The 12,420-nt window shown below is 57.7% G+C and overlaps 1 protein-coding gene across 4 annotated transcripts in view; it reads left to right on the top strand.

Annotated features, from left to right (window-relative positions):
- Positions 1 to 10,888, top strand: part of OSBP2 (oxysterol binding protein 2) — a 97,603-nt gene extending 86,715 nt beyond the window's left edge. For all 4 annotated transcript variants that reach the window (XM_059863125.1, XM_059863124.1, XM_059863127.1 and 1 more), the window contains 7 exons: positions 2,094 to 2,339; positions 4,502 to 4,622; positions 5,345 to 5,448; positions 5,717 to 5,812; positions 6,155 to 6,339; positions 7,439 to 7,659; positions 8,063 to 10,888. In XM_059863125.1, coding sequence (XP_059719108.1) covers positions 2,094 to 2,339; positions 4,502 to 4,622; positions 5,345 to 5,448; positions 5,717 to 5,812; positions 6,155 to 6,339; positions 7,439 to 7,659; positions 8,063 to 8,205 — 1,116 coding nt within the window. In that variant the 3' untranslated portion in view covers positions 8,206 to 10,888. The remainder of the gene's footprint in view (positions 1 to 2,093; positions 2,340 to 4,501; positions 4,623 to 5,344; positions 5,449 to 5,716; positions 5,813 to 6,154; positions 6,340 to 7,438; positions 7,660 to 8,062) is intronic.
- The last annotated feature ends 1,532 nt before the right edge of the window (positions 10,889 to 12,420 follow it).

Here is a 12,420-nt window from a genome sequence, read left to right as displayed (position 1 = left end):
GGACTCTCTCCAGCACATCCCTGCTCCTGGGCAAGCTGGAGCAGAGGGGACATTGCCTGAGTGTCCTCTGCATATCCAGCTGCTGCAGAGGCACGGAGGGGAGCAGGACACTGTGAATCCCTGAGGATTCATGAAGAAGGGACCCTGCTGCTGGTGATGTTTTGCCCAGTGTGATCCTGGACAAGACACTCAGGGCTCAGCCCCACCTGCACCAACCACGGCAGGGCTGGGTTCCACCCCAGGGGCTCAGGGAGCCTCTTTTTCCTTACAGAGAGCAGATTTTTGTGAAGGAGGTGCTGGGGGCAGGTTTTGGGTGCTGCTGGTTCAGCCCTGGGGGCAAAGGCTCCCTGTGATGGCCAGAAAGGGTTTGCTGGGGGGTCTGTGTGGAACAGCCCCAACATGGGCTGCACAGAGCCATATTCATGGTCCATCCTCTCTTGTGTAAAGAGCAGGAAGCACATTCCAGGGGCTGGGATGCTGGATTGGTTGTCTTCTGTCTCTTCAAACAGAGCCTGAGTGAGAGCTCAGAGCTCTGCCTGAGAGTGATGAGCTGTCACTTCCTTCTGCTATTTCCAGCTGGGATGGACAGCCCAGCACCATCCAGTTCTGCAGCAGCAGCAGATCAGGGCGTGATGGGCACAGGAATAGGCTCAGGATGTGACATCCCAGCAGCTGCTGGTGCCTGGAGAGAGAAATTTATACTTCTCCTATCAATCAAATTATCCTGGGAGCTGCTAGAGTCCAAACCTGAGGGCAGTGGGGAAGAGAGGAGGTTTAGATTCAATATAAGAAAACATTGTTCCCCATGAGGGTCTGAGGCCCTGGCACAGGGTGCCCCGAGCAGCTGCCCCTGGATCCCTGGCAGTGCCCAAGGCCAGGTTGGATGCGGCTGGGAGCAGCCTGGGACAGTGGGAGGTGTCCCTGCCATGGCAGGGGTGGCACTGGATGGGCTCTAATGTCCCTTCCAGCTCAAACCATTCTCGGATTCTGTGAAATCTTGAAGGAACCCACAGTCCCTATGAAATGAGAAGGAAGATCTGCCAGAGATGCACCAGGATCCACCCCACAAGCTCAGCTGCATGCGGACATTCTTTGGGGAGATTCCTGATGAATTAAGAGCATTTCTGAGGTTCTCTGTGGTTTTCTGAGACCCATCCCCTTCCTGGGGATGTTATGGATTGACAAACCCCTTGTGCAAATAGCTCCTTGATTCTCCTTCTGAGTGAACAAACCTGCAGCACTGAAAAGGAGAATAACAGTTGTAGGAATTTGGAATTTGGGTGGATTCATCTTCTTCCCCCATAAAAGGCTTTTGCTCCCTATTGCTTGAGCAGAGCTGAGGATGCAGCTGCTGGCTTTGTTCTCTGCATCTCTCCCGAGAATTATCCCAAGTGATTGGCTCTTTATGTGGATTTGATGCTGCTCTTTCTCCCCAGCTCCCTCTTTCTCTGATGCTGTAAGATCTCTGCCACTTGCAGGCTAAATCCCTGAGTGGAAAATCTAAAAAAAGCTAAATCCTGGAATCTGGAGTTTGTTTTTTCTACTATGAAATATTTAACTTGGCTTACAGAAGTGGTTCTTCAGCCATCTGCTCCTCTTAAAATATATTTCTTTGTTTTGAAATGAAACTAAAAAGGCAGAAGACCTTTTGTGGCTCTGTCTTGCTTTCAATTATTTTTTAATTTCAGTATTTTCAGAGCGAAAAATAGAGGTGTTGTCTTGGGACTGGAGTCTCAGGAGCATGGAGACCCCAAAATGGGGCTTTTCCAGGTTTTCTGGGCAGCTGGGTCACCTGGCACACAGGGATGGAGGTGATGAGGGCAGGCTGGGGAACAGCACATCCCTGTCCTGTGGCCAGTGGGGTGCTGGCTGGGAGGGGGCTGATCTCATTGTTGAGGCTCATTTTGGGGTCAGGGTGATTACCTGGGCTGATCCCTGATCATCTCACAGGGCCGTTGGCTCCCCCACACCCTGAACCTTAGCGCTGCCTGGCACAGGGCAGGGAGCTGACCACATATTCCCTTTCCTTTGGGCTTGGAGGTACCTCTTGGGGATCTCTCCTACTTTCTTGACCCTGCCTCCTTCCCCTGCAGGTGAACTTCAACGAGCCCCTGTCCATGCTGCAGCGGCTCACAGAGGACCTAGAGTACCACGAGCTGCTGGACAAGGCAGTGAAGTGTGAGAGCTCCACAGAGCAGATGTGCTTTGTGGCCGCCTTCTCCGTGTCCTCCTACTCCACCACTGTCCACCGCACTGCAAAGCCATTCAACCCCCTGCTGGGGGAGACCTTCGAGCTGGACCGCCTGGAGGAGCTGGGCTTCCGCTCCCTCTGCGAGCAGGTGAGCCCTGGGGCTCTGCCATCCTGCTGGGGGGCACCAGCAGCACCTCCCTGAGCCTTCCGTGGGCTCTTCTCCCAGAAATGGGATGGGGACAAGGTGGTTGGTGGAGTCCCCACCCCTGGGGGTGTCCAAGGAAGGACTGGATGTGGCACTCGATGCTCTGGGCTGGGTGACAAGGTAGGGATGTGTCACAGGTTTGACTGGATTGGCTTGGCCCTTTGTCCCCATGTTTGGGGGGGGAACAGTTGGAACAGTTGCTGCAGTGGTGCCAGGCTCTGCCACCAGCTCCTTGCAGGACACCCAGTGGTGGACAAAGCCCTCCCTGGCAGTGCGTACCCAAACTTGTCAGACACCTGTGGAGCGCTGGCTTGAGGCAGGATGGCACCTTCTGTCAAATCCCATCCCATCCCATCCCATCCCATCCCATCCCATCCCATCCCATCCCATCCCATCCCATCCCATCCCATCCCATCCCATCCCATCCCATCCCATCCCATCCCATCCCATCCCATCCCAATCCCATCCCACCTGGCCGTGCTGAGCAGGCTCTGTGGGGTGTGGAAGTGTGACCCAAGGAAGGTCCTGCCGTAGATAATCCCCAGAATTCCTGGCTCTGCTGTCCTTCCACACCCCCAGCTCTGTGGGCCCAATGTCACCCAGCTCTGCATGTCCCCAGATAGTCCATCCCAGCCTGGGAGCCCTCCCAGTGCCTGTGGCTGCAGTGAGGTGGGACACTGCCAGCCACAACCTGAGCCCTCCTGCCTGCCAGGGTCAGAGGTGGCCTCAAGCCTCAGCCACCCTGGCACTGTGTCACAGAGTTGTCACAGAGCTCAGGTTCTCCCACCTCAGCAGTGCCACACCTTCACCTCCCCTTGCCTGGCATCAGTTCCTGGCCTGTCACCTGGTTTAGCCTGGAAGTGGATGGATCCATCCCTTAGCCAGCTGCCACCCTCACCTTCCTGGGGTACAGCTGGAAGTCCTGGGTAGATTTCTCAGCCTCATCCCAGCTGCAGTGCCAAGCCCAGGGCTACCTGTCCCCTCTGGGTACCTCTGACCACATCTCTCCCAATTCTGCCAGTCCAGTACTGCTGGACACCCCTGAGTGCATCATTTCCAAGCATTCCCTGTTCTCATTCTTTCACCCCCCCTTTTCACCACACTCCTTCCTCCATCCCTGTTTCCTCCCAAATAAATAACCTGCCTGGAATTGCTTTCTCCGGTCGGTCCCAGTTTTCCTCTGTTTGTACCCAGATTTGGTATTCCTGACCAATTCCAGCCTTTCCCACTGCTCTGAATTTTCCTTGGTGCTGCCTGTTCTGCTCAGCCTGCCAACGTGCCCAGCCAAGCAGTGATAATCCAGTGCCTGAAATCCAGTTATCCAAATAGGATTTCCTGCTGCTGGTGCCTGGATTTAATGGCGAGGCCTTGGCCCTGCCCGTGTGTGTAATCCCGAGCTCGGGGTGCTCAGCCTGTAATTACAGCAGGGAAATCATCTGAGCTCCGGGGATCCGTGGGTGCCTGTGCCACAGCTGAGAGCCTGCTGAGGACAGGTCTCTCTGCCTGGGATATTCCTGCTCCTGCCTTGCTTTTGGGCAGCTTTTTTTCCAGGGCAGGGTGATGTGAGCACCACCTCTGACAAGTCACTCAGGATTTAGGGTTCTGTGTCCGCTTTTCCAGCCTGGTGTGTGTGTGTGAGGGAAAAGCCAAAGTCTTGCTGTGTGTTCTGGACCAGTTGTGGCCTGTGTCCTCTGGGATTTCCCAGGTGCTGTTCCACTGAGATTATGGGGGTGCCAGCACATCCATGTTTCTCAGCCAGGATCCCAGGAAAGCAGGGCCATGTCCTGGGGTCAGGGAACATCAGCATCTCACAGCGATGGTTGCTCAAGTGAAGATCTCATGAATCATTCTTTGAAATGAGCCTGAGCCAATCCTGGCAGGATCCTGGTGTGTCTCCCTTTGCTGCCAGAGCACTGCATGGGGGTGCCCCTGCTGCCCAGGAGGGGACTGCAGTGTCCAGGGGCACCCTTAGTGCCAAAGCTGATGTGGTGCCCAGGGCCTGGAGCATGCTTAGTGCTGAGCTGGTGTGGGGCTGTCCCCTCTCCGAGCACTCAGCCCGGCTCAGCGGTGGCCGTGTCCTCACGGGCTGTGTGTCCTGTCCCCAGGTGAGCCACCACCCCCCAGCAGCTGCCCACCACGTGTACTCCAGGCGAGGGTGGACGCTGTGGCAGGAGATCACCATCGCCAGCAAGTTCAGGGGCAAATACCTCTCCATCATGCCACTGGGTAGGTGATGGATTCTGCAATTCCCCGGCACTGACTGGCCTTGCACTGCTCATCCAAAACCCAGCAGTTAAAGAAACTGCTGCCTTAGCCTTCAGCAATTCCTTGGGTTCATCTGGGGCTCTGAGAATCCCCTGGGCTCACCTGGGATTTTGGGAATTCCCTGGGCTCACCTGGGGCTCAGTGTGTTCTACCCCCGGCAGTAAGGAGCCCAGGTTTGTGCTCCTAATCCAGTGATCCAACAATAACATGTCTGCCCTGGAAGTGGAAATGATGCCAGCTGCAGAGGCTCCTTTGCTTTGGAAATTCCCTGCTTGCCCAGGAATTGATTTCTCCTTCCATGATATTTAAAGTTAACTTGCTGCCTGTTTTAACCCTCTCCCTGCCAGTCAAGTGCAATAAGCTGCCTCCTTCCAGCATTTTATTTTCCTTTTGTCTGTCCCTGGGCTGGGCAGCATTCCCAGAGTGGTGCCAGTGCCTGAATCAACCAGGCAGCACATTTCTGACCTGCTTTTGGAGTGAGTGCTTTTGGCAGAGGACAGAGGGCCTGGCAGGAGTTGTCCCTCCCTTCCTGGAGCAGACTAAGGGAGGGATGAATCCAGAGCCAGACCTGGTGGGGGGTGCAGGGAGGGGGATGGCCCTGAGGATGAGCACAGTGCTGGGGTCGTGGTGGGCTCTGGGGAACATCTGCCCCTGCTGAGCTCAGATCATTCCTATCTCCACAGGCGCCATCCACCTGGAGTTCCACTCCAGTGGGAACCACTATGTGTGGAGGAAGGTCACCTCCACAGTGCACAACATCATTGTGGGCAAGCTCTGGATCGACCAGGTGGGTAAGGGCACAGTTCTGCCTGGCTCTGGGGGGTGGAGGAGCATTGGGCACGTGCTCCTGCCACGATGGGAAGCTGTGCTTCCCTGCAGGGGTGGGAAAGGCTTCCTGGAGCCTTCCCTGGCTCTGCCCAAGGCCAGCAGGTGCTGGGGGTGGCTGGAGCAGGGGGCAGCCACTGGTGCTGCTGTGCCAAGTGGGGATTGATACCTGCACTACAACTAACACCTCCTCTGTCTCTCCCTGCTGTGGTTCTGTGTCTTTTATCCAGTCTGGTGAAATAGAGATTGTTAACCATAAGTCCAAAGATAAATGCCAGCTGAAATTTACCCCCTACAGCTACTTCTCCAGGGATGTCCCCCGCAAGGTGAGTATCCAGCAGGGACTCTGCTCCTTCAGGGGTCACTCCTGGTTCTTCCAGGCTCCCAGTACCACTGGGATGAGCCCCAGCACGGGGCTGAGGGGTTGGCCAGGCACCTCTAACGTGGGTCACCAGGGAGGGCTGGATGGCACCTCCATGTCCCATGGTTTGGCTCTGATGTGCTGGAGCTGCAGCTCCGAGACTGGGAGGGGTTTGGTGCGTTGGACACCCACCTGCAAGGTCAGGGATGTCCCAGGAGACACAGCACCACATCCAGCTGGGCACCTGGAGGCTGTGGTGTCCCTCTGGGCATTCCCACATGCCACCAGAGCCGTGTCCCCCTGGCAGGTGACAGGGGTGGTGAGCGACGCCGACGGCAAAGCCCACTACGTCATGTCTGGCACGTGGGATGAGAAGATGGAGTGCTCCAAGATCCTCCACAGCAGCCATGGCAGCACCAGCACCGAGGGCAAGCAGAAAACTGTCTATCAGACCCTGTCCCCAAAGGTCCTGTGGAGAAAGTACCCGCTCCCGTGAGTCCCTGGGGGTGGGATGGACAGCAGGATTGGGGTGGGGATGGGATTTCCCTGGGCCTTGTGGAATGGGAGGCTCATGTGCCCAGGCTTGAGGGCATCAGGGACTTGTGGGGCTGAGTGGCTTTTTCTGAGGTGGGTCCCTGCAAGGGGAGGGTGGCTCTGGGGACTCTTGTGGCTGGGTTTGGGGCACTTGTGGGGGCTGGTTGGGTTTTTGGGGCAGTGGGCTCTGGAAGGGAGGGCTGTTGGCCACTTTGCCTTGCTGGTCATTGTGTCCTTGGTCATCGTGTCCCACAAGTCACTTTGTCCCCCTGGAGACCAGTCCTCCCTTGGCCCTCATGACCATGGCAGGGCTGAGTTCAAATCAGTCTCTGAGCCCTGGGAGCACCAACAGACAGTCCCTGCTTTTGGGGATTTTCTTTTGGGATGGGGACCCACTATGCCCTGGGCAGCCTGTTGGAATGCCTGACCACCCTTTCCAGGAAGGAATTTTCCCTAATATCCAATCTAAAACTGCTGTGGTGCTACATGAGGCTATTTCCTCTCATCCCATCCCTTGTTCCCTGGGAGCAGAGCTCACCCCCCCTGGCTGTCCCTTCCTGTCAGGGAGTTGTGCAGAGCCAGAGCCATCACACACCTGGCAACAGCTCAGTCCCTTTTCCAGCCACGTGCATCCATGGGAAACATTCCTGCCACCCAAATCCTAAAGAGCCAAGCTGGATTTATCCACAGGGAGGTTTTATTGAGGGACTGAGGCTTTTAGGAGAAGAATTTGTTGGGAAAACCACCCTTGTGGCTGTAGGCAGACTGGGGTGACTGTCTGCAGCTCAGAATGTCCCCCCTGAGCCTCCTTTTCTCCAAGCTGAGCCCCTTCCCAGCTCCCTCAGCCCCTCCTGGGGCTCCAGCCCCTTCCCAGCTCCGTTCCCAGCCCTGGACACGCTCCAGCCCCTCCAGGTCTCTCCTGGCAGGAGGGTCCCAGAGCTGCCCCAGCACTGGCGGTGCCCCAGCAGTGCCAGCTCAGCAGGAGTGGATCAGTGGGGCTGGGGGCTGTGCCTGAGGCATTCCCCAGCCCCGTCCTGACCAGGCTCTCTGCACTCAGGGAGAATGCTGAGAACATGTATTTCTTCTCGGAGCTGGCGCTGACGCTGAACGAGCCCGAGGAGCGCGTGGCGCCCACGGACAGCCGGCTGCGGCCCGACCAGCGGCTGATGGAGAGTGGCCGCTGGGACGAGGCCAACGTGGAGAAGCAGAGGCTGGAGGAGAAGCAGAGAGCCGTGCGCCGGCGCAGGGAGGCCGAGGCCGCGGAGGCCCTGGAGGAAGGTGAGGAGGTGTTGGGATGGCTCAGGGTGCAGGGACTGCGCTGCCTGTGCTGCTGATGGTTGTGGGGGACACACCCTGAGAGGGGAGGGTGGCTCTGGGGAACTCTTTTGGCTGGGTTTGGGGCACTTGTGGGGGCTGGTTGGGTTTTTGGAGCAGTGGGCTCTGGTGGGGAGGGCTGTTGGCTGCTCTGCCTTGCTGGTCACCATGTCCCTGGCCATCCTGTCCCACCAGTCATTTTATCCCCCTGGAGACCAGTCCTCCCTTGGCCCTCGCAGCAGGGCTGGGCTCAGATAAATCCCCAAGCTCTGGGAGCACCAGCAGACAGTCCCTGCTCTTCTGGGAGCTGTGGGACTGCGGGGTTGCAGGTGCAGAAGCCCCCCTGACCCCCGTTCTGCCCGGCCAGGGAAGGACTACGAGGGGTACCTCCCGCTGTGGTTCGAGCGCAAGGTGGATGCCGTCACCGGGGAGCTGATCTGCGTCTACAAGGGTGGCTACTGGGAGGCCAAGGACAAGCAGGACTGGAGCGTGTGCCCTGACATCTTCTGAGCCCCCCAGAGCTCGGGGGCCACCCCTGGGACAGCGGCACAGCCCGAGGGACAGCGGGGACACGCCGGCAGCGTCCCGCCGGGCCGACAGAGTCAATACATGCAGAGATCCAAACAGGGATTCCAAACTTATTTTTTTATGCACTAATAAATAGCATCTTTTTTTTTTTTTTTTTTAAATGATGGATTTTCCAGCGACTGCTTAGGAGTGAGGACACGTGGAGCTGAGCTGGGTTTAGGATGTTCATTGCTGTCAGGAGTTGCTGCCTATATCCTCCAGCGCCTTGGCTCCGGTGGCCGAGACGTCGACTTCCAAAGATGCCTGGGGTGTGGGAATGCTGTGCTTGTGTGAGCTCTTCTCTTTGCCATTTTTCTCCTTTTTTTGGGACCCCATTTCTGTGTGGACTTTATGGAATTATTTTTTTAAAAAAACAAATCCTGCTCCTGGTTCAGGTTTCCTTCAAAGACGGACACGAACAACTCTGCTTGGAAAACTGTCCCCAGGAGCTGTGGCACTTGATCCCAGAGGCTCTTGGTGGTCCCACAGTGCCCAGTCATCCCAGTAACACCAAGTAGGATATTTCAGCTGGTGACTTTGGGGTTTTTGACCTGTTTTTTTTTTCTCAAGAGCGTTGGAGGTGCTTCCCCACAGTCTGATGTGTTCAGGCAAAGCTTGGGCCTGTCTTTATCGTGTGGGAGTGGTTTGAGTGAGGTTTGCTTTGGTTTTCCTGCAACCACATCCAGAGGGGGAAATGGCCCCAGCAAGGCTGGGAACACCAGGCTGATGCAGTGAAGAGTTTTTGTCCCGGCGATGCTCCTGGCTCCGTGTCCCTGCTCTGTATCCCTGCACATGGGGGCTGCATCTCAATTCCAGCTTTTCCATCGGTGTCTCCCTGTTGAGCTGTGCCTGAGGCTGGATGGGACAGGAGGGAAGAGGTGCCATGGGGAGAGGAGGGGTGAGATGCTGTGGTGCTGCTGGGCTGGAGCCTTGGTTCTGCATCTCCCACCCCGTTCAGCCAGCCAGGCCTGACCACAGGCTGAGGCTGGAGGGTCCCTGCATCCCAGCACCCGCTCCCAACTCCTGTTCCTCCCCTCCCTCATCCTGGGCTCTCCCTGCAGCAGTTTGTCAGGGCAGGGAACCCCTTGTCCCCCTCAGCCCTCCTGGGTGCCATCACCCTGCCTGGCCCTGGATGCACCGGGAGGAGCGGAGCAAGCACTGCTGGTGACAGGTGAGGACTGGGAGCACCGAGGGGAAGCAGGAGGTGGTGGCTCCCCAAAGATGGGATCTGCTGGGCCTGGAACACCTGGAGACCTGCACTGGCCCTGCTGGGTCCCATTTTTGCTGTCTCCTTCTCTGGCTCTCCATCATATCACACTGACCCTGCCCCGGGTCTGCCCCAGCCGGCCTGTCACACCCATGTGAAGTTAATTAGCAATAACGAACCTTGAGGCAATGGTAACTGGAATATCCAGGCTTGCACATGGGACTCTTATGCAATCAGGTTCCTCATCCATCAGTCTCCTCCTGATCAGCTTCCAGCACTTCCATCCCTGTGATCCCCACAGTGTACAGTCCCCACAGCCCTGACGGTGTCACCGTGCTGCGGGGCAGCCCCCACTGCTCTCAGTGCACCCTTTAATCTTATTTATTTGCTTCTAATTTATATACATATATATATATAAATATATATAAAATTATTTTGCTTAAATTTCTATGGTACACAAAAGATGAAAAATGATGAAGACAGAAGTGTCTGTCTGAGTTTTTACAGCACGAGTACGATTCCCCTCGGCTCGTCCCCGAGCTCGGGTGGTGGTGATGGAACAATTCCCATGGCAAGGGAAGTAACGGTTTGCTCCAAAGCTGGATCCTGTAGCATGGAAAAGGTGTTCCCTTCTGGAAATGATGTGTTTGGGGTTTGTGGCACTAGGGATTCCTGGCAGTGGGATGCTCCAGGCTGCTTCCCAGTGTCCTGAGAGTTGCAGCAGCAGCTCCAGAATGTTCACTCCTTCCTGGAGCTTTGCCCTGGCTTGGGAAAGCTGATCTTAAATGCTCCAGCCTGGGATTTGCCCTGTGAGAGCTGCCCCAGGTGTGCTGGCCCCAGGTGCCGCTGCCCTGGCTGTGGCAGTCCTGGGGGTTGTGCCCCTGGGGCTGGGGCTGTAGGAGGGGTGAAATGGAGCTCTTCAGAATGCCTTATTTGCCTTTTTGCTGTGTCAATGCAAGTGTCACCCAGGAGCTTGGAGCAGGGAGGAGCTCTAGCACGGGCTGGTCCCAGGCTGGATTGGGCTGTTCCGGGCAGAGCAGAGCAGGGAGCGGGATGTGCTGGGCTCTGGGGCCCCGCGGGGTCCCCTCTGCTGTGCCCCCATCGCCTCCTCCATCTGGGAACCCCCATCACAGACCCTGCACAGCTCCACGGAGCCTGGGGGAGCACGAGGAGCAATCCCAACCCAGAAATCCCCCAGATTTTAGGCTAATGGAAAAAATGGCTCCATCTTCCAGAGATCATCTTATCAGCAGCACTTAACCAGAGCACCATCTCCTGGTCCTTCTGTTCCTCCTCGAGGATTTTAATGTCATTCCACTGTAAATGCTGTTGAATGTATTTTCTTTTTGAACAATAATATATTGTGAGTGATCCCTCTTCTCCTACACGGAAATAAAACTTGGATTCGGGAGTTTTAAAGGCCATGGTGCTGAAATGGTCACTGGCTCCCCAGGGCTGCAGGTCCTGGAGGAGCTCTGGGTGTGAGAGGGGACATGGACACGGGGTGGGGGACAGGGAGGCATCCTGGAAGGTGGCACAGGAAGGAGAAGATTCAGGGAATGTTGCTCAGAGGACAGGGAAGTGCAGGGAAGTGGTGGTTCAGGGAAGAAGGATCTGGGAGAGAAGGTGCCAAGGGGAGGAGATGGTGCAGGGAAGGTGGTTTGAGGGGCGGGAGGGGAGGTGATGCAGGGGAGGTTGTCCAAGGCAGGAGGTCCAGGGAAGCCGGAACATGGAAGGAGATTATCTGGGAGCTTGACGGAGAAGGAGAAGCACGGCAGGGTTTGCCCAGGAGGGAGATGGGCCGGGAGAGATCATCGGGGCGGAGATGTCCCAGGGGAGTCGGGCCAAGGGGGAAGGTGGGGGTGGCACAGAGGAGGAGGAACAGGGAATGGCGCTCAGGGGAAGGTACCCAGACACGGAGCTTCCCCGGGAGTGGTGGGGAGGAGCTGTCCCAGGGACTCTGTGGGGCAGGAGCTGGCCCGGGGGAGCTGGAGGAGGGTCCGGGCAGGGGCTGCGGAGGCGGCTGGGGAATCCGGGCAGGCTCAGACCGGTCCCTGCGGGATGTTGCCAGGAGACAGGGACACACAGCCCTGCCCGTCCCGCTCCTGCGTCCTCTCTGGCGGCCCCAGGTGAGTCGGGGCTGCGGTGGGGGGACCCCGGCCCTGCGACCCTCCCTGCGCGCCCGGGGGGCTCCGGGGCGCTGCGCACGGCGGTAGCCCTGGGCATTGCAGCTCCCGAGGGCAGCTCCAGTGCCGATGTCCCGGCTTTAAGTGAAAACAGCCCCCGGCCCCACAACCCCTGGCACCGCAGCTCCGGGGCGGCTGGGCCGGGTTGGGCTGTGTCGGTCTCAGCACCTTCACTGAGCCCTGGCCCAGCACACCTGGCCCAGCACACCTTTGCTCCGGCACGGACTTGCCCCATCCCCCCCAGCGTGCGGCAGTTTTGGAGCCCAGGGTGGTTCCTGCCCTGCCGGCCCCGCTGCAGAACCCCCCTGGGGATTTCTGGCCCACGCCCAGGGCTTTGAGACCCTCAGTGCTTCTCTCCTCCTCTCTGCAGCTCTGGAGCCCAGGGCTTTCAGGATCCTGGATGTGGACCCTGCTGATGAAACCTGAAATCCAGGTGTGGGGTGTGGGAGGGGGAGGTTCCTTTGCAGGGCTCAGATGTGGGGGGACAGCTGCAGCCCCAGCCCTGGGGTGCTCCTGCCTTATCCCCCCGGTGAACACATCTGGCAGTGCCCCATTCCCTGTCCCATTCCCTGTCCCGTTCCCTGTCCCGTTCCCTGTCCTATTCCCTGTTCCATTCCTTGTCCCATTCCCTGTCCCGTTCCCTGTCCCGTTCCCTGTCCCTTTCCCTGTCCCATTCCTTGTCCCATTCCGTGTCCCGTTCCCTGTCCCACTCCCTGCAGCACCCGGGTGTGGCTGTGCTGAGCGCTGGTGGCAGCGGGGGCGGTG

The sequence above is a fragment of the Haemorhous mexicanus genome, chromosome 19 (assembly GCF_027477595.1).
Source record: "Haemorhous mexicanus isolate bHaeMex1 chromosome 19, bHaeMex1.pri, whole genome shotgun sequence".
NCBI lineage: Eukaryota > Metazoa > Chordata > Aves > Passeriformes > Fringillidae > Haemorhous > Haemorhous mexicanus.
Note: the sequence above shows the minus strand (reverse complement) of the source record. Positions and strands in the feature narration are given on the sequence as shown.